At 40.7% G+C, this 19712-nt stretch overlaps 2 protein-coding genes across 5 annotated transcripts in view; both read right to left on the bottom strand.

Annotated features, from left to right (window-relative positions):
* Positions 1 to 5662, bottom strand: part of KATNA1 (katanin catalytic subunit A1) — a 37762-nt gene extending 32100 nt beyond the window's left edge. For 2 of the 3 annotated variants that reach the window (XM_024200216.3, XM_024200234.3), the window contains exon 1: positions 5611 to 5662. The gene's annotated coding sequence lies outside the window, so the exon portion shown is untranslated. The remainder of the gene's footprint in view (positions 1 to 5610) is intronic. The other variant, XM_024200226.3, reaches the window with a different exon arrangement.
* Positions 5663 to 12711: 7049 nt separating this feature from the next.
* LATS1 (large tumor suppressor kinase 1) overlaps positions 12712 to 19712 on the bottom strand; it is a 38537-nt gene continuing 31536 nt past the window's right edge. For both annotated transcript variants that reach the window (XM_024200258.3, XM_024200267.3), the window contains exon 8: positions 12712 to 14630. In XM_024200258.3, coding sequence (XP_024056026.2) covers positions 14124 to 14630 — 507 coding nt within the window. In that variant the 3' untranslated portion in view covers positions 12712 to 14123. The remainder of the gene's footprint in view (positions 14631 to 19712) is intronic.

Genomic DNA, 19712 nt, shown 5'->3' with positions numbered 1-19712 from the left:
AAGCATGCTTGGTACAGCTGGACTCTGAAGAATTTAGGTGCAAAACTGACTAGCTGCCACTGACCATATGAAAAAATATCTCAGTTTTCACAGAGATGCAATAGGCACATCCCTGACACTCAGGAGACTACTCCCCTCCCCGCCAAATTTCAAGTCCCTGCTCCAAAGCATGGAGGTGTTAGAGCTCCAATGAACAGTGGAAAGAATTTTGTTGAACATGGGCAAAACAGTGTCTAGTATTCCCTAACCTTGTTCTTGGAAATGGCTGTACCATTTTAGCTCAAACTTTCCCAAAAATTCAGATTGAAGCAGACAACTGACACGGGAAATTTCAGCCTGAATAGTTAAAGTTCAGCAACATTATACGCAAGTGTAAACACTGCATTAAAATGGGAATTGTCGGGCAACCTGAAGCATGGGCAGTAACACCAGCTCTGCCTATGATCACACTTCCTCTTATCTTTCCTTTCTAAGGGACACAATCCCAGTCTTTTCAGTGTCTTCATGTGAATTTTCCCATGCCCCAAAATCAGTCTCATCATCCTTCTGAATGCCCTTTAATTATGCTATATCCTTTTTGAGATGAAGTACTACATGCAATATCCCAAATGAAGCCACACCACTGATTCACATAATGGCATTTTTTCCCCCATATTATTCTCTATGCCATTTCTTATACATCCTAACTTCTTGTCTACTTTTTTGATCACAGGTGCATATTAAGCAGAGGTCTTCACTGAGGTATACACACATCTACACAGCCAAGGCTAATGAGTCTCCCATCCCTGGTTGACAGACTGGAGCTTATAAGGATCATCCCAGCACTCTACAAATAGCTACAGAGACAGCGCTATGAATTTGCAGTTCCAGCTCTGAGGCCTATGGAGAGTTCCCTATGTAGCTTTTTTTTTTAAGAGCACTAGCATCACAAGCCCAAGTCTGTTGGGAAGCTCACGGTCACATGCTCTGCAGTTGTACTCAGTGATGCCTAGTTCCCTTTCATGGAACAGTTAAGTTAAAACCTTTTCCCAAAATCTAAATTAAGTTTTCAGAAGAAATCTATGTAAGGGTCTCTTGTTATGTAGGAGAAAATACATAAAGTTCATCAAGGATCACTACAGATATTACCACAGGTTTTAATAGCAATATTCAAGATCAAGCATTTCCACATGTGGTCATCCTACCTGTTTGCCTGTCCCATGAATTTTAAACTGATGACTAAACCTGCTGAAATAACAAGTTAAGCAAGATGCTACTAAACATTTTAAATCAAGTAATGGCATGTTACTAATGTAGAACTAGGCTTTCAAAATAAAGAGTAAGAAAACCACAACATAGCCATATACAATAAATACAGTGCGGAACTCAGAGCAGGCATTCTTTATAAATCTGTGCAGGGAAACAAACAGTTCAACCATATGAGTGTTTTTTCTTCCAAATATGTGGAGTCACAAAGAAGAGAGAGGAAACAAAGGAAATGAATGATCCCTGAATGGAAAGAAGAGAAGGCATGGAATGCCTAGCCAGGAAAATGGGTGTAAGAACACAAAAGATTGATGCTGTACTGGTCCACTAACTGACTTTTCCAAGTTAAAGAAAAATGAAGGAAGTAAACAATATGCAAAGGAACAAAATAGGCAGAGAATATGAGTAGGAAGAGAGACAGTTAAATCAGTGGATTTTTGCTTGTTTCAACAAAACACAGGTGTTTCTCCAAAAGTTATGTGAGGGCTGTCAGTTTAGATGTGGGTGCTAAAGAAGCAACACTAACAGAATGTAATCTATTTGCTGCCCAAGGTTTAGTCTTGTAATCAAGGCTATGTCTTCACTGCAATTCAAGGTGTGATTGCAGTACAGATAGACAAACAGCTAAAAATAGGTACATATTCACTTTGCTAGCTTGCACTGAAGCTCATGCCGCTGCATCTACACTGCTAATTTTAGCTGTACTAGCATGGGTAAAGATAATACAGGTACGGTGTGCTGCAATCACACCGTGAACTGCAGTGTGGACATAGGGTATTTGCCTTCGTAATGTAGGCTAATTTAAAATGCCAAAGCAGCAGATAATTGATGATTTTCATAAATACCAAAGCACAATGCATTCATATTTGCATCATAGTTTTACTATCAATTTTTCTTCATTTATATTGTTGGATAGCACACTGATCCTAGATCTTTAAACTGTGCTTGTTACCATTTTAGTGGAGCGCTATATTCAACACTGTCTTTTAAAGAACAAGAATAGATTATATGAGCTAAGTGGACTGTGTAAACTATTTCCTCTTTACCATTACAGAATTAGACACTCGGAAATACATATTGTCTTTCAGAACTGTCCCAGACTGGTTCCATATACAAACAAGCATATGCAAATCTATGACAAGACTAGAATAAAGGAAAAGAAAATCAACTCCTTTACTAGACAAAATATTTTAACTTATATGCTCAGTGGAACTAGATGACAATAAAGCAGATAGTCTACTCTACATAGTACTTTTATCAATTAGAACCATTCCCCGAATTGTATTCTATGAAGTGATCTATGGACAAAGCCACTACGGTGAAGATGAGTTTGTAAAGTCACCACCAGGCAGGAAACAATGCAAAGAATCCACATGGAATTTTGCCCTCTTAAATGCAATGTTATGCTGAATCCCCAAAAAAGGTTTCAGAATTAAAATAACTTATTCAGAATATAATGCATAGGATTTCCCAGAGATTACTAATATAGAAATACAATTACAACTCTTGACAAATCATCCTGTCACTAGCCATAGACTTTAGTCCACTTGCATTAAGTGCCTGAAGTGCATCCAGCAGGGTACGGGTTGAAGACTCATGGTAATTTAAGATAAAGAAAAAGGCTTTGGCATTTGCAATCCCATTGTTAATCCTTGAGATTAAAAGTAGTACAGTAGTTCACACATATTAAGGACAAATCATGCTTTTTTTCTCCCTAGAAGAGCCCTCGAGTAGCCAAATCTGTGCAATTTCACCATACAAGATTTGGGAAGTCTATGTAGTGGCTGAACACCCCCTAACCTCCCAACATACATACCAGGTTTAAACAAATCCAGTTCCACAATGGTATTCAACATATTATATTAAGCTGGTATGTGGGGGCCTGCTGCTGTATCAGCTACAACATGGAGCCACGATCTACTCTATCCACAAACTGTGCACCACAAGTTGGCTAGAGGCAGTCCTAGGGCCAGAGTAACATTAATGGAAGAGTTCCAATGCTACAAAGAGGCCTAAGAATTTTTTTCCAAGCCCAGAGGAACACTTCACCACACAACCTGGTTGCTTAGACTAAGCTAGAGCCAGGTTTTTTTGGGCCTTAGGCAGTTTCTATTATTTCAATTTGTTATGCACACTCAGGAAAATCATGGTATCAGTTCACATTCAGAAAGTTTTATTAAGTACAAGATCGACTATTTTTAAAAAAAGTTTAAATTCTGCAGAAACTTATGGAAAGCCCCCTAGCACTCTCTCGACTCATGAGGGCCCTCAATATCAGCAAATGGATTTAAGTCAAGTCTGGCAACTGTATCTTAGTTACCAAGATGGAATACTAGATGTGAAATTAGGTGCATGTGTTTGCTCTCAGGACTATGTGCTATGTATTCTGGTTCATGTTTTCAATTCTGTTCCCCGCCCCGCGCCATGTGTGCATTTCTGAAATGTGCCAGTGGTTTATTTCCTAATAGATTGAAGTGGTATGCATCTTTTAAAAAACAGTTTATTCTGGAACAGCCCTTCTTATTTTACTAACTGAAAAGGTCTGTGTTTCAAGAATGGTTGCCTAAATGCATCTCAGATCCTCTGAGGTAAGGGAGTAAGCAGCATTCTGTACTGACTCACTTGAAAGACTCAAACTTGACAGGAAAAAATAAAAAAGGACTTCTAACAGACAAGTGCCAAATCGAAGTTATTCTATATAAACAGAAGAGTATATGTGAACCCTAAAATATTATTTCATACTTAGATTCTGATAGAAATACAATGAATAAGTGAGAGCCAATTTATTTCTCTGTACCACATAATTGACATACATCTGCACATGCATTCTTGTTTTAAGCTACTTTATCCAGTGGTGGATTAGCTAGTAGGCCAACGGGGCTGTGCCAGGGGCCCTGGCCAATTGGGCGTCCCCACATCCTGCCCCCGCTGCTCCTGCCGGGGAGTGGGGTTGGGGCACGGGGGGCTTGCCCTGCTCCACCTGCTGGGGAGGAAGGGACGCCCCTGCACCCCAACCCCATTTCCCCAGCAGGAGCAAGGGGGGGAGGACTAGGGGTAATTGCAGGTGGAAGGGGTGGGGAGAGGCCCCCACTTGCTCTGGCCCAGGGCCCCACAAAACTTTTAGCCGCCTCTGACTTTATCAGAAGAATAAAAGCACATGTGATAAGGGCTGCACATGGCAAGCTACAAGTTGTCATAAGTATGACTGGTATAGACAATAACAGCAATTACCGGAGCAACTGACATAGAAAATGCAGTTTGATCACAGTCTTTAAAAACAGCAAAGAGTCCTGTGGCACCTTATAGACTAACAGACGTATTGGAGCATGAGCTTTCATGGGTGAATACCCACTTCGTCAGAGGTCTTTAAAAAGGTTTTAAAAATGTCAGGAATGACAAGGGATTGCAGGATGTTATAAAAATTGTGCTGTTTGGAGTGCACAGCTATGGTGGAGAACTTTGAAAAAAGTTAAATTAGCAAATATTTTAATAGCAACTAGTGATCGGGTGGAGTATTAAAGGAGCTTTTGCTTCATCATGATCCTTTTTATTGGCAGAGGCCTCATTTTACGCCTTAGTTTATAGTTTCCTTAGCAAAACACCTTAATTTGAGATGCGAAACGAGTGAGGTAGGCTAGGACTGTCTAGTCTAAACCGCCTCAAGAATAGGTCCAAGTAAGACTTTCTTCCTTTTGTTTTCCAGAGATTTCCAATTCACAGCCAAAATGATTTCCCTAAATGTGTCTCACTGTCCTAGGTCTCTCAGCCATGACCTCAACACCACACAACAGCGGGGGGCCCAACTGCGGGGTCGGAGGGAAGAAATCGCCTCTGAGATGACAAGGGAATAACAGCGATACATGCCGTATACACGGACATCCCCCCAGCACCGATCACCACCCTCCCAGGCCGCTAAGGGACACCGGCCCCCGCAGCGCTGCGCTCCGCTCCCCCAAACCCGACCTAACGCTCTAGGGCAGCTGCAGCCAGGAGCGGGCACAATTGCACGAAGCGCCCGACTCGCCTGGGGCCGCCTGCCGAGGAGCCGGAGGCGCCTGCCGCGGGGCGAGGAGCGGCCTCCCCGCCGCCCGGGTGAGCCGAGGATCCGCAAGCCGGTCGCTGGCCCCGCGCACACACACGGCCCCGCCCCATCCGGAACCCGGCACCTTCCCAGCCCCCGTCGCCTCAGCGCGCGGCGGGGGGGGGAGGGCAGGGTCGCGCCGACGCAAGCCCCTGGGGTCCAACGGCAGTTCGGGGATGAGGGCTGAGGAGACCCCGTAGGAGGAACGGCGGGCAGGGGAGCCCCACAGCCCCGGGAGCCCCTGCCTGGCCGGGGGCAAGGGGCGGGGACGCGCTGACACTCACTCGTCTCCAGCGCGCTCCGTCAGCTCCGTAACGGCGCCGCCACTCTTTCTCTCGCGCGCGCGCCCCTCCCTCTCCGCGTCCCCCCTTCCTCGGCCTCAACTCCTTCCACCACCCCGCCCCCCGCGGCTGCCGCGTCTCTTTGTGGCCCGTTCGAAGGCAAATCTGTCTGCGTCACTTCCGGGAAGCCTTGCGCGGCGCGCCCGCTTTCCCTGCTACAGTGTATGGGCTGGACCCCACCTTAGGGCCCTGGGAGGGACTCCGCTGTCAGCGCGTGGCGCGTCCCCCTCCCTTCCCGCGGTCTGCAATCGCCCGTCCGTGGGGAAACTGAGCAGAGAACAACAAACAGAATCTTGGCTCCCCCCGCTCTTGTGAATCAAAAAGATATTCATAACTGCACGGGCCAGGACTCGACCCCAAACTTCCCGCCTAGCGGGCCAGAAGGCTATCATCGAACCACCATTGCAAACAGAGAGAATGTAGCTATAGCTTAGTCAGCTGTGTTCTCACCATGCAACTCTTCAAAGCAAGCCCTGGGCAAATTAGTAAGGGGTAGCTTTGGCTGACAGGAACATTGTACTCAGGGCTAGCACTAGGTATTGTATTGTCTATAGGGCAGGGGTTCTCAAACTGGGGGTTGGGACCCCTCAGGGTTGCAAGGTTATTACATGGGGGGGGTCACAAGCTGTCAGCCTCCACCCCAAACCTCACTTTGCCTCAAGCATTTATAATGGTGTTAAATATATAAAAACATGATTTTAATTTATTGGGGGTGGGGGGGTCACACACAAAGGCTTGCTATGTGGAAGGGGTCACCAGTACAAAAGTTTGAGAACCACTGCTATAGGGGAAAACTTTTGGCATCCACCTGTCCCCAAACCATGTAAGCAAAAAAAAAACCACCCTCAAAACAAAGGATTTGGCATCCCAAAATGTGGTGTGTGGGCAGTAGCTTTCGTCCTTAAAGCGTGTCCTCATTTTGCTATGGGAGAGTGTGGGGGGAGTCACTTGCTTTAAAGAAATCAACAAATGTCTGCCTGTTACCCTCAAAAACAAATCAAGTTGAACATTTTTAGGTTGAGCAATATGTCTATTTGGGCCAAGAAATTAACATGCGCCACAATCAGGAAGGTGAACTCTCACGAAGAAAGAAAGCAGTTTGGTGCGCATTCAATTCTTATCAAGTACGTCCTCGAAGGAAAAATCAACAAGGCAACTCGTGCCAGCCTCTTCAGCTCAACAGTACTGCCAGCAATGTTGTACGGCAGCGAAACATAGGCGCTGACGAAGACAGAGGAGCAGCAACTGTCTGTCACGGAGAGGGTGATGGAAAGAAGAATTCTGGGGATTTAAATCCGCGATCGAGTCCCCAATGAAGTGATGAGACAGCAGAGTGGAGTGCAGGACGTCGCTGTTGAGAGCAGGCATAGTAAAATGCGATTGTCCGGGCATATAGCGAGGCTCACTGACAATTGATGGACTGCAGCTTTCACCGAGTGGTACCCATTCCGGGAACTGAAACGACCACCCAGCCGACCTCCAAAGAGATGGGAAGATTTTATCGTGAAAAGACATGGCTGCACATGGAGAAGGAAGGCCAGGATATGAGAAGAATGGAAGACGTGTTGTGATCGGCGCAATCTATACGAGGGCTGAAGAACCGATCGATCAAGGTGACCATATTTTTGCTGACATGGCTTTCACTTGTTCTGCCATTTGTGGCAGAGTGGGCTCAGTTAGGGCAGCTGAGGCTCTTTTAAATATTTCTGTTTAAAGGGGAACTGTCACTTTAGATTTAGCCTGGACTTCAAAAACAGTTGATAAGGGAACACAGGCACACTCACACACACTCTCTCAGCTCCTTCTAGGACTGGGCTTTAGTTTTTAAAAAAAATGTTTATGCAATCCAAGACAAATACAAATATTCATAACAAAATACAATGGATATTTTTTAACTATCTTGCAGTGTTTGCCAACTGAGCATTCAAGCACTGTGGTAGTGCATTAGAACCTAGAAGTGAAATCTACTAGAAAATTACTATAAATCAAAGCAGAACTAAATCCTTTTAATTTCCTATGGAGTAATATACATAAATATAAATAATAAAAAGTTGTTTTGAAAATCATTAGCATTACTAATCTAATCTATGAGTAATACAAGAGCATTTGTCTTTTAGAAGACATCACTTTTAACCTGGCAGTGTCCCTTTAATCAAGTCAGACTGAATGGCAATAAAATTACATCATAATGGTGTAAATTGTTAAATCAATGGAATACATACCTATTTAGGAAGAAGGGAATTTGAAAAATTATAAACGTGTGGCACAATGTGTCTGCATGTTTGATGTATCCTTTTGACCTTTTCCCCCATTGTTGTTTGGGGGGCAAGATACGTGGAGCCTGAGATAATGTGCCTTGTTTGCCACTCAAGGTATACCATACAAGCTGTGCCTGCTCTGCACTTTAGGTCAGGAAGTCCATTTGGAAGTGCTGCATCAAGCTCCATTTGTCCCCACTACTAGGAATCTGTGTTGGACTCCCTGAAATTGAAGACCCAGTAGAATAATCTCTACTTTAAAACTTTTAAGTGATGTGACAAAGTTGTGAGCCATGCTCACACTCCTACTAATCCCCCAAAATTTCTTTTGTCCGCCATGTCCTAAATGTAAAGGAATAATTATGTAATTCTATCATTCTCTATAGTAATTCCAGCTTCACTCAGGAGCCATAGGGCTGGTTGCATTGATTTAGCTAAATGCAAGCAAACTGATTTAATTAAATCAGTGCAATCCCCTAAAGCAGATACTTACTTAAGATTGAGTGCTATATTTTTATTTTGCTTGAGCTAAGTTTCTAACCAATTTAAATCTAAGTAAGTGCTCAAAACATGCATAGACAGGACCCTGCTAAAGTTGCAGTCAGGAGCAAGGGTGCTCTGCTCTGTTCCCTTTAGCAACCCCCTGACCATTCTCCAGTTTCTTTACATGCCAATTTAAATTATTTTCTTAGAACAAAACATGTCAAAACAATTTTTTTTATTCAAATACACATTTCAGAGCAGAGCCCTTACATTCCTCTCTTCTGCTGGATTTCTTCACTAAGATATGCAAGACCAGCACAAAGCACCTCTAAAATTAATGGAAGGAACCTGTGTGAGGGTTTGGGAATGTCATTTTATGAATTCCATTTTGTTTTCTTAGAATCATAGATTAGGTTTGGAAGAGACCTCAGGAGGTCATCTAGTCCATCTCCCTACTCAAAGCAGGACCACCCCAACTAAATCATCCCAGGCAGGGCTTTGTCAAGATGGGCCTTAAAAACCTCTAAGAATGGAGATTCCACCACCTCCCTAGGTAACCCATTCCAGTGCTTCACCATCCTCCTAGTGAATTAGTTTTTCCTAATATCCAACCTAGACCGCCCCCACTGTGACTTGAGACCATTGCTTCTTGTTCTGTCATCTGCCACCACAAAGAACAGCCTAGCTCCATCCTCTGGAACCCCCCCTTCAGGTAGTTGAAGGCTGCTATCAAATCCCCCCTCACTCTTTTCTTCTGCAGACTAAATAAGCCCAGTTCCCTCAGCCTCCCGTCCTAAATCATGTGCCCCAGCCCCCTAATCATTTTCATTGCCCTCTGCTGGACTCTCTCCAATTTGTCCACATCCTTTCTGTAGAGGGGGGTTGTAAACCTGCATTGTGGAGTAGAACCTCCAGTTTGTGTATGGACCTATATTGTCAAGAGCCAATTTAAAGTGATACATGCATAGCCAAAGGTGATACATAGCAAGGCTGGAGAAGGAAGCTTTCACCTTGGAGATCTAACACAGAATGACCCATCCAGACTGACCCTAAGGACTACTGACTTGCTAATGATGTGTCTTGGTTTACCAGGCTCTCCCTGTGAACCAAGAGGGGCTGAGTATGTGAACTCCAACCTAGCTGGAACAGGGGATCAGGACCAAGTCCGTGTATATAAGTAAGAGAACTTCTGTGTAGGGGCCAGCTATCACCAGCAGCAAGGACTTGCTGTATTGGAGACACGGGAGTCTCCACCTACCCTGAACATGGACAGATCTCAGACCCAAACCAGATGGGTGAGATCAGCCTGAGATAGGATTTGCATTTAGATGTTTGTTGTTTTTCAATAGATCTGTAAATCTTTTATATTTCTGGGAGTAAAATGTGGATATGTTTAAAAAGTTCCTTTGCAAAGTCTATGTGTTTCTTGTTTTAACTGTCACATGGTCACTCACCCCTCAAGAACATCAAAACTATCACTATATTTTATTTCAAGCCCAAGAGGTCCAAGTCTGGTAGAGGAGCTAGCATGTAACATACCTCTTTAGTAAAGCATGGATTTATGCACCTGTTTTCATTTTTAGATATACACTTTAAACTGAAGCCTATCAAAGAAAAAATCAATGTCCTATATTTAGATTTTCATAAGTTAAGAGCTGCACTACATCTAGATCTCCAAGAAAAGCAATAATTTATGAAGTTAGTTGTCCATGATGTACAGTCTATACAGACTGCATACCCATTCATTGTCCACTGAATAAGTAGATCTTGAGCAGGGCCATTTTAATTATTTGATGGTGGGAGGGGGAGAAAGAAGAATGACAAATTACAATTATTGTGTGACTTGAGGTACAGAACTTCTAGGATAGTTTCTGATCTCTATGTCCAAGTACAGCCATTTGCACAGATTTAAGAGAACAGAGGAAGACCAACAACTTTTGAACAATTTAAAATTTTAACATGTATTTGATTAGTAGAACCAGAATTTATTTACCATTTATAAGGAAAAAGATTTACTGTACTTTATTCTTTATTATCCCAGCAGATATTACCCTAGAGAAACTGACTTTGAGAAAAATGAAACATTCATAAAACAGTTATAGGGAATGTCACTGATTACCAACAGCTGTTACATTCAGAAGTATGCAAAGATGATTTATATTGTCTACGAAGGCTGCAATTCCTTCTCTTAATCTAGGATCATTTTATAAAATTGTATTGTTTTGTCAACAGAACATTTATCATACAAAAGACATATATACACACACGCAATACAATAGTAAACTTGAATAGTGCCTTTGCTCAAAAGCATGTTAAGGCACTCATAACATTTTTACCATTATGTTGACTGAAATTTGTTCTCTCTTTGCTTTGGTTGAATTAAAGCAAACAGATTAAATGTCTGATTTTAAATGCCAACAACATTTGGAACTGAGTCTTATGGTATGTAGGGTAATAGCAGCAGCATCTAAGAACCCAGCCACTGCATTAGCTAATAACTAAACAAAATTAAGTCAAAATAAATCATACCCACTCTCAGCTTTGCAATTAGCAACAGCAGAAGATTTTTTTTAAGTCAGTCTCAAAATGACTTTCTAGTCATACATTCTATTGATTCTATTAGAAATATGAAGATAGAAAAGATACAGCAAGAGGGCCTGCCCTAGGATAGAATATCATTGAACAATACATCAGAACAGTATTTACAATAGTTACATGATTACAGAACATTTTATAAATACAATTTATATGTATACATGAGGCAATAAAATGACTCATTTTAATTCTTTACAATTGAAAATATTTTCAAGAAGTCCGAACTAAAACTGTGATTATACAATCTCATAGCTGCTGGTTTTAAGCATCTCTCCTCTGTTGTCAATATGAACTAGTCCGATCAAAGATCAATCTGAATTTCAATGCCCCAGAAGATTCTAGAGCAAAATTTATGAAGGACTGAAATATCAATATTGTAAACAGTAGACACTAAAGGTCACAGCATGTCCTGGATCCATGTTTGGAACTACTTCTGTAGTCAATGGGAGTTTCACACATGGGCGCAGGGCAATACATTGGAGAGCTGAGATAACACAATTGTTTATGAGGATATTTTCTGTTCTCCCAGAGCAGGACTTAGCACTATAATGCGCTGGGAGATCCAGGAGAGAAATACATTTATGGAGTACTGCAGCATCTAGACTGCAAACTTCAGAAATTAGGAGTATCAGAAATTTAATGGTAGATAATAGAAAAACTGGAAATACTACCAGTTTCTCAGGACATGTATATTTAAGTGTTTCAAAATGGCAGAGCGGTATCTCATATTTCAGTACCATGCATATTAGCTTAAAATATCAATTATTTTGGTTTAATAGCAATTCCTTTTGGATTTAACTTCCTTATGTAGAATGGAAGTGCCTTGGAAAGGACATCTTTCTTCAGCTAAACCCATCACTGTTTGACTAAGACCAATCACAAGTCTAGATCCTGATGGACTGGGAAAGGAGAAATATGCTCAGATAATCAATTATAAAAATTGTATTTGTAATTAAAAGATGACAACATTGTCTAAGGAAGTTTTATTTATTACATGCCCACAAATAATGCTCACTTGATTAAACTGGTTTTAACTAGCAATATATTACACTTTACTGCAGGACAAGTAAAGGAGATTAAAACTACCAGTTTTACTGGGACACTTACCAACATTATGAATGAAGAGAGTCCTTTAAATGATTATTTACTGTGAAATAAAGCCTATTTTTACAAACAAAAATAAAAAGCTGAAGTATTTATATATTGCATCCATTTTATAATGTTGAAGCTAAACATTATAGATCTTAGAAATGTTGAGACAGAACAGCTTTCTTTAAGACAGGCATACAGGACTTGAATTGTGTTTTACTGATTCATGTCCTATTGAGACTATAGATAAATAGCTATTTTTTTATTATAAGGAATGCATATTTTTACATAAATATCTTTTGACCATGATAGATGCTTCAGAACAGAAAGATAAGTAAACATCCATAAAAACAGGACTCTCTTCTTAAAATTATTTTTAAAAGACTTATCACGATAGCACCATAGTGGTACTGCACGTACTCCTTACACTGCTGTGATACCAGCTCTGAGTGTGGTTTCATGATGCTTAGGGAGCAAGAATACTAGTATAATGGCCTGGATGATCGGAGTAAACAAGACACACTGATGTTAAAAATGTCTGATTGATATTAACAGATAGGACTTCAACCCAGGAGTGGGGAAACTGTGGTTGTTTAAAAGTATGTTTATTTGTTTATTTATTTTTTTTAAAACAACTTGCATTTCCCTCTGTCCCTCAAAAAAATTGCTGGCTATGGGATCGAGGGGCATTGCTCTCTCTTTCCACACCTGAAACAACTGCTGGTCTTGTGAGTGGGACAGCTGTTTAGTGGTGTGTTCCCCTCTGAGCATCACAAAAGGCTTATTAATTTTGCATCTTAAGGCTGTGATACTAGAACTTCTGCTCAGCTGCTGCTTGAATGCCATGAAACCAGTATTCAGAATTATATGCATCTGCTATCGCAGTATCAAACACCACAGAGGTAAATCTGCTTTGAATTAAGCTGTCAATGACACAAATGTAACAAGGGGGAAGCAAACAGCTTAACTTGTTTGTTCCCAGGTACACACACAGCAGTGTTTCCCACTGGTTAAGGTTTAACACATAAAACTGGTCTTCGCAGCACCAAAGCCTAATGAAAGCCATGTATCATACTCTCAATCCTTCCTCATAACCAACTGAAAGGCTGGAGCAAGAAATAGAACCATTTTAAAAACAATTTTTCAAGCTATAATTATTCTGATTGGAACAGAGTTTTAGAGACAGTACAGTTTGGCTTCAGTCAAAAAATGAAGTTGGAGCAGATTTCAGGCTATTTTTTTCTAAAGCTTTATTCCTCCCACATCTTTAAGGGGGGCTGACAGGGAGAGAGCTAAATTGCTACTAAGTAAATACTATTACTGGTTTTAGGTATCACAGTGCCCTAAATCTAGTTATAGCTTTCAATATAAATTTAAGTTAAATATAAATAAAAACCCTAAGTTTTTTTTTTTTTTTAAACCATTTATAGTCACATTACAACAGAGACTGATGCTTCCTATTTTCAAAGCTGTACTAACTGGGAATTACTTACCAAACAGGCTTAATTTTGCTAACAATGGAGCTTGATATTGTGGGAAGCCACGGTACAGCAGCCTTGTATCAGAGAGGTATCAGTTTTGTAAGTGTATGATAAGATTTATATTTGGTCAAAGCAAGGCAGAACTGTTTAAGTCTGGAACAAAGATTTAAAAAAAAATATTTAGCCTATGTACAAATAGATAACAGGCATCTCCTTTTAAGAAATCACTATTTCCTATATTGAGTACTTAAAGTACAAAGAACTGATCATATAACTCAGTTCATAATTTATTTTTCCTAACAAATTCTTTTCTAAATTAATGATTAATAATGCTGGAATAAATTAACGTTTTAAAATGATTTCCCTGCATTTTGGGGAAACAAAATGTACAGAAAGCAAAAATACAGAACTCTGTGATAATGGTAATTTTTTTTTTAATAAAGTGTGCATATATTTACCCAAGCAATCTTATGTTAATTCTCTCATCACAGGGGATTTTTGAAAAATCCCAACTTCAAAACACACGGTTCAAATATCTTCAACTTCTCTGCTAAACATAAACTAGATCACGATTTTGAACCCCTTTGCCTGCCTGCTCATCATCGTCATCTGATTGCTGCTCCAAGTTTTGTGGATTATTGTATTCATATTCAATGGGTTTTGGGTAGTTGTATGGGTAGCCATTGTCGTCAAAAAACCTTCGAAATGTGAACTCATAAAAAGCATGTTCAGGATGTTTCCCATTTTTGTACCACCCATTAAGTGTGTCATTTACATTCCCTTCCTTATCATCACTCCATAACTTATCGGGATCAACTGGGTCAAAATTGGATGTGTCTGTGGGATGTGTAATTTTAGGAACATATGAAGCAGTCTGCTGTCGTAGATCACTTGAAAAATCAATAGCTTTAAAAAATGGATGAGCTTTTATTTCATCTGTACCATTCTTGCCTAAGCGGTCTTCTGGCCCTCGGCAGAGTTTGATAATAAGGTCAGAAGCCTCTGGAGTCAATTTAGCTTGAGGTGGGATGTGAAGAGCTGTTTGCCAATTGATAACCTTTAAAAAGAAAGTGTAAAAAGATCAGAAAATAAAGTTAGATTTTTCATTTTTTGTTTGCAATTTCTTTTTAAAAAAACCCAAGTATGAAATGCACAATGAAAATTGTTTCAAGAGTGATCATTTAACACCTATAAGTGTTTTCCCCTAAAAACTCAAAAGCCCCCCCACTTGATATTTTTATTTATTTTGCCATCATCTCTCTCTCCAGTAATTATAGGATCCTCCTTTACCAGAGCATCCCAGTTGCCTCAAAATCTTTAATGTATTTATCTCACAACACCCCTGTGAGGAAGGAAAGCACTATTATCCTCACAGTACAGATGGGAAACCTGTACTGACTAAGGGCTAGTCTACAGTAGAATTGCTGCAGCGTCACAGATGTATTGATGTAGCTGCACTACTAGTGCAGACGCTCTATGCCCAGGGGAGAGAGCTCTACAATCGGCATAATTAATCCACCTCCCTGAGTGGCGGTAGCTGTGTCAAAAGAACTTCTCCCGCTGACACAGCGCTGTCCACACTGGTGCTTAGTGTCAGTGTAACTTATGTTGCACAGGGAGGTGGCTTTTCCATAGCCTTGAGCTACTGAAGTTATACCAAAGTAAGCACTAGTGTGTACAAGCCTTAAGAGATGAAGACATTTGTTTTCCTACAGTCAAATGCAAGGTAGTTCATCTAGGAACAAAGAATGTAGGTCACAATTGCAGGGGGGGGGGGGGGGGGGGGGGGGGGGGGGCTGTATTTTGGAAAACTGTCTCTGAAAAAGACTTTGAGGTCATGATAGATAACAAATTGAACACGAGCTCCCAATTTGATGCTGTGACTAAGGGCAAGTCTACACTTAAAACGCTGCATAAGCTACACCGATGCAACTGTGCCCCATACTGCTTTAATGAAGACTCTCTAAGACGATGGGAGAGAGCTCTCCCATCGACACAGCTATCGCCTCTCAGGGAGTGGATTAACTATGTTGGCAGGAGAAGCTGTCCTGCTGACATAGCATTGTCTACAGGGAGGGAAGGTCAGTATAACTACATCTCTCAGGGGCTGAAAAATCCACAACCCTGACCAGAGCGATGTAGGTCTATTGATAGATGTAGTATAGACCAGATCCAAGAAAACTAATGTGATATTTGCATGCATAAGCAGGGGAATATTGAGAAGTAAGGTGGTGGTATTACCACTGTATACGGCATTAGTGAGACTATTACTGGAATACTGTGTCCAGTTCTCATGTACACACTTTAAAAAGGATGCTGACCAACTGGAAAGGGTTCAGAAAAGAGCAACAAGAATGATTAAAGGTCTAGAAAGCCTGTCCTACAGTGAGAGACTATAGAAACGTAATCTATTTACTTTATCCAACAGAAAAGTAAAAGATAGCTCGATCACAGTCTGCAAGAACCTACATGGGGAGAAGACTGATAGTAGAGGACTCTTTACTGTAGCAGAAAAAGGCATTAGAAGATCCAAGGTATAGAAGCTGAAGTTAGACAAGTTCAACTAGAAATAAGGTGCAAAGTTTTAACAGTGAGGGTAATTAAATGGAACAACTTGCCTAAGAATATGGTGGATTTTTGCCCTTGAAGTCTTTAAATCAAAATTGGATGTCTTTCTAAAAAATATGCTGTAGCTCAATCAGAAGTTATGGGCTTGATGTAGGAATTAGTAGGTGAAATTCTATGGCATGTTATTCCTACCAGCACTACAGTGCTTACAGATGTTTGTCAATGCCAGTGATCCCTTCTAGTCTTAAAAATAAATGAATAAATAAATTAAAAAATGTATGAATGTATTTTCCCCACAGGAAGCATGAAACAGAATCTGGAAAGACCAGGAGATTCTATACGGTAATACCTGGCTAAACTTTCTGATGTCATCTAATATTTCTCTTTTGTAACTAAGATTTCTAAGGGTTTTCACCAGGGCCTAGAAATAGGATTGTAAATAACATGCATTATCTTCTAAATCTTCTTACTGATATTTTCTCTAATGGACTTAAAAATAAAAACATATAATTTGTTTTAGTCATTCAGGATTGAATCTTGTTGTGCTATGTGACTGTTACCATTCTTGAGGAATATGCTCTTTATTGATCTTAAGTTCTGGAAGAAGTTAAGAGAAAAAAAAACAAAAAACTATCTGGTTGTGATGGGATGCACCAGGCCTTCGTAGCCTCTCTAGAGGCCATGCTTCTCCGCTACACCCTGCCTTAGGAAGCAGCAAGGTAGAATGAAAAGAGCAACAAAGGTGGGTCCTCCAGGCCTACCTAGAGACACCTCACTGGAGCACTCATCCTAAAAGCTAGAGACATCAGGTCCTTCAAGGGCTAGTGACAGCCAATCAGAGCTCAGCAGGCTCAGATAAAGGAGCTGCAGTTCAGTTTGCCCTCATATCATGTGTGGGGAAAATCATGGTAAAAAATTATACTAGTGGAATACTTGGATAAAAATGATACTATAACAGTACTAAGTAGTTTCATAAAAGGAAGATGCATGGTTGAACGTATATAGTGAGACTAGAAATGGAGGTACAAAAAAGCATAAAGAACTAAGAACTTTATGATATCGGTCTTCCTGGACACTGAAAAAGCATATGACATGCTATGGAGGGAGGCCTCCAATATAAATTAGCCAAAATTGAAATAAAAGGGAGAATGTTTTGGTGGCGAAGGGACTTTTCAAGTGATGGAACTACACAAGTCAAAGTGGGAACAGCTTTATCAAAAACCTACATGCTTACAAATGGAACTCCACAAGGAGTATTATTAGCTCTGTTTTGTTTTCCATTATGATAAATAACTTCCCAGAAATTGTGCAGATGGGAATAAGTATTTCCCTTTTCACAGATGACTGTGCTATATGGACTAACTATAAATACTAAAAGTAACCATATGAAAGATAAATGAGGCACTCCAGAGGATTTCCAAGTGGGGAAGGGATTGGGGATTTAAATTCTCGCTTGCAAAAACTAAGCAAATGCTTTCAACCAGGAAGAAAAAAAGGGAAGACTGGGATTTATTTCTTTACGGTGGAAAAAAAAAATAATGTTCCTAGGAGTAGCGTTTGTTATTAAATTAATTTGGAAAGGTTACATAGATAATCATACAAATGTACAGAAGTAGGATGAACTTACTTAAAAGCATAGCTGGAAACAAATGGGGTGCAGATAAGAAGGTACTGATGATGATGTATTGAGCATTGGATTAATCCAGTTTTAGACTACAGATGCCAAGCTTTTGATTCACCCTCAAAAACAACTCTTAGAAACTTGGAACTGCTGGCCAACAACATCATTAGTGTGTGTGCTGCAAACAGCCACTGCGGAAGCATCTATAAATCTAAGGATGAAACTATTAGCTCTAACCTTCTGGGCAAAAGGAAATCATGCCAATGGAAGTACACAACTGATTTACAAGTATTACTGGGAGCTTAGTAGACAAAGTGATATGACTTGCCCTGACTGCCTCATACTCATCAGTCAACCAACCATAATCATCGTTCCCATTACGCCTCTGGCGTTTAGGGCAGCGACTAAGCTCCTCCATTCCTATCTGTTTCTGGCAAGTCTTTCAATGGTTCCCCCTCTGTGCCCCAGGGTTTTTCAGTTCAGCTTCTACAGCTCTTTGCCCATGTTGTTTTTGGGCAGCCTTGTTTTCACTCGCCTTCAGGTGTCCATCTTATTGCTAAAACACATGATCAATCCATCTCCAACGCCTCATATTTTCTTGACTGCACTGTGTGATCTTCGTTTGAGATTGTTCTGGGCCAAAAGATAAAGGATTTTTCTGAGGCAGACTGTATGGAAAGACGACAGTTTGGACATGTCATACTTTCTCATTTCCCTAGCATGCTGCACTATAAAGTAGTGCTGAAAGTACACAGCTCTGATAAATCTTGAGTTTGGTTTTGGTGCTGTATTTTGATGATTTCCAGATTGTATTTAAGCTCCTGAAGGTGTTCCTGGCTTTACTGATTCTGTTCCAAATATCCTGGCTTGTTCCACCGACCTGGCTGATGGTGCTGCCCAAGTATGTGAATGTTTCTACATTGGTGAGAATATGATCCTCTAGCCGTACTGGTAACGGTGAGACAGTACTAAAGGTCATGATATCGGTCTTACTGCGGTTGATTTTCAGTCCAATTTGCTGGCTGAATGTGTTGAGTCTAGTTGTTTTTTTCTTGTATATGGTGTTGGGAATGTGATAGGAGAGCGAGATCATCTGCGAAGTCCATGTTTTCAAGGGATGAGAAGGGTGTCTATTTAATGCCTCTTGGCATATCTTCTGTTGTACACCGCATTACCCAGTCAATGGCAATGTTGAAAAGGATTGCAAACATGACTCACGCCGATGTACTCCTGTTCTGACCTAAAAACAGAGCTCACTGCGATCAACGATGCATGTAAAGTTGGAATAGAAGCTTTTGATGATGTTGATTATACGGAGAGGGATTCCATATGCCCACAGAATGCACCATAGGCTGGTCCTGTGAAAGCTATCAAAAGCCTTCTCAAAGTCTTAAGTTTATGTAGAGTTGTTGTTCCCATTCTAAGCATTGTTCTGTTATGTTTCGTAGAGTTAAAATCTGATCTGTGCATCCATGCCCTTTCCGAAAACCAGTTTGCTCTTGTCTGAGAATACTATCAACTGCCTCGGATATATGCTGGATTATGATCTTGCACAATATCTTGCTTGGCACAGATAAAAATGTGATACCATGCCAGTTATTACAATCCCTGAGAGTTTCTTTCTTTGATATCTTCACTATAACCCTACTGGTCCACTCATCTGGCACTTTTTTCCCTTTCCCAGACTGATGTAAATAGAGGGGCCAGGATAGATGCTGCTAACTCAGGATTTATCTTGAACAATTCTGCATTCGAGCTATCCTTGCCAGGAGCTTTCCCATTTTTTAAGGAGTTGATGGCTTGAATGATCTCTTTCTTAGTTGGGGTGTCTGTGTTGATATCAAGATCTTCTGCCTCCTGGATATTTGCTTCCTCTTTAGGTGGCTCTCTGTTCAGCAATTCTTTTAAATGCTCTGTCCAATGCATTTCTTGTTCTTTTTCTGTTGCCAG

Source organism: Terrapene carolina, unplaced genomic scaffold (genome assembly GCF_002925995.2).
Source record: "Terrapene carolina triunguis isolate 2854851 unplaced genomic scaffold, T_m_triunguis-2.0 Scaffold85, whole genome shotgun sequence".
Lineage (NCBI taxonomy): Eukaryota > Metazoa > Chordata > Testudines > Emydidae > Terrapene > Terrapene triunguis.
This window is presented reverse-complemented; position numbering and strand designations above follow the sequence as displayed.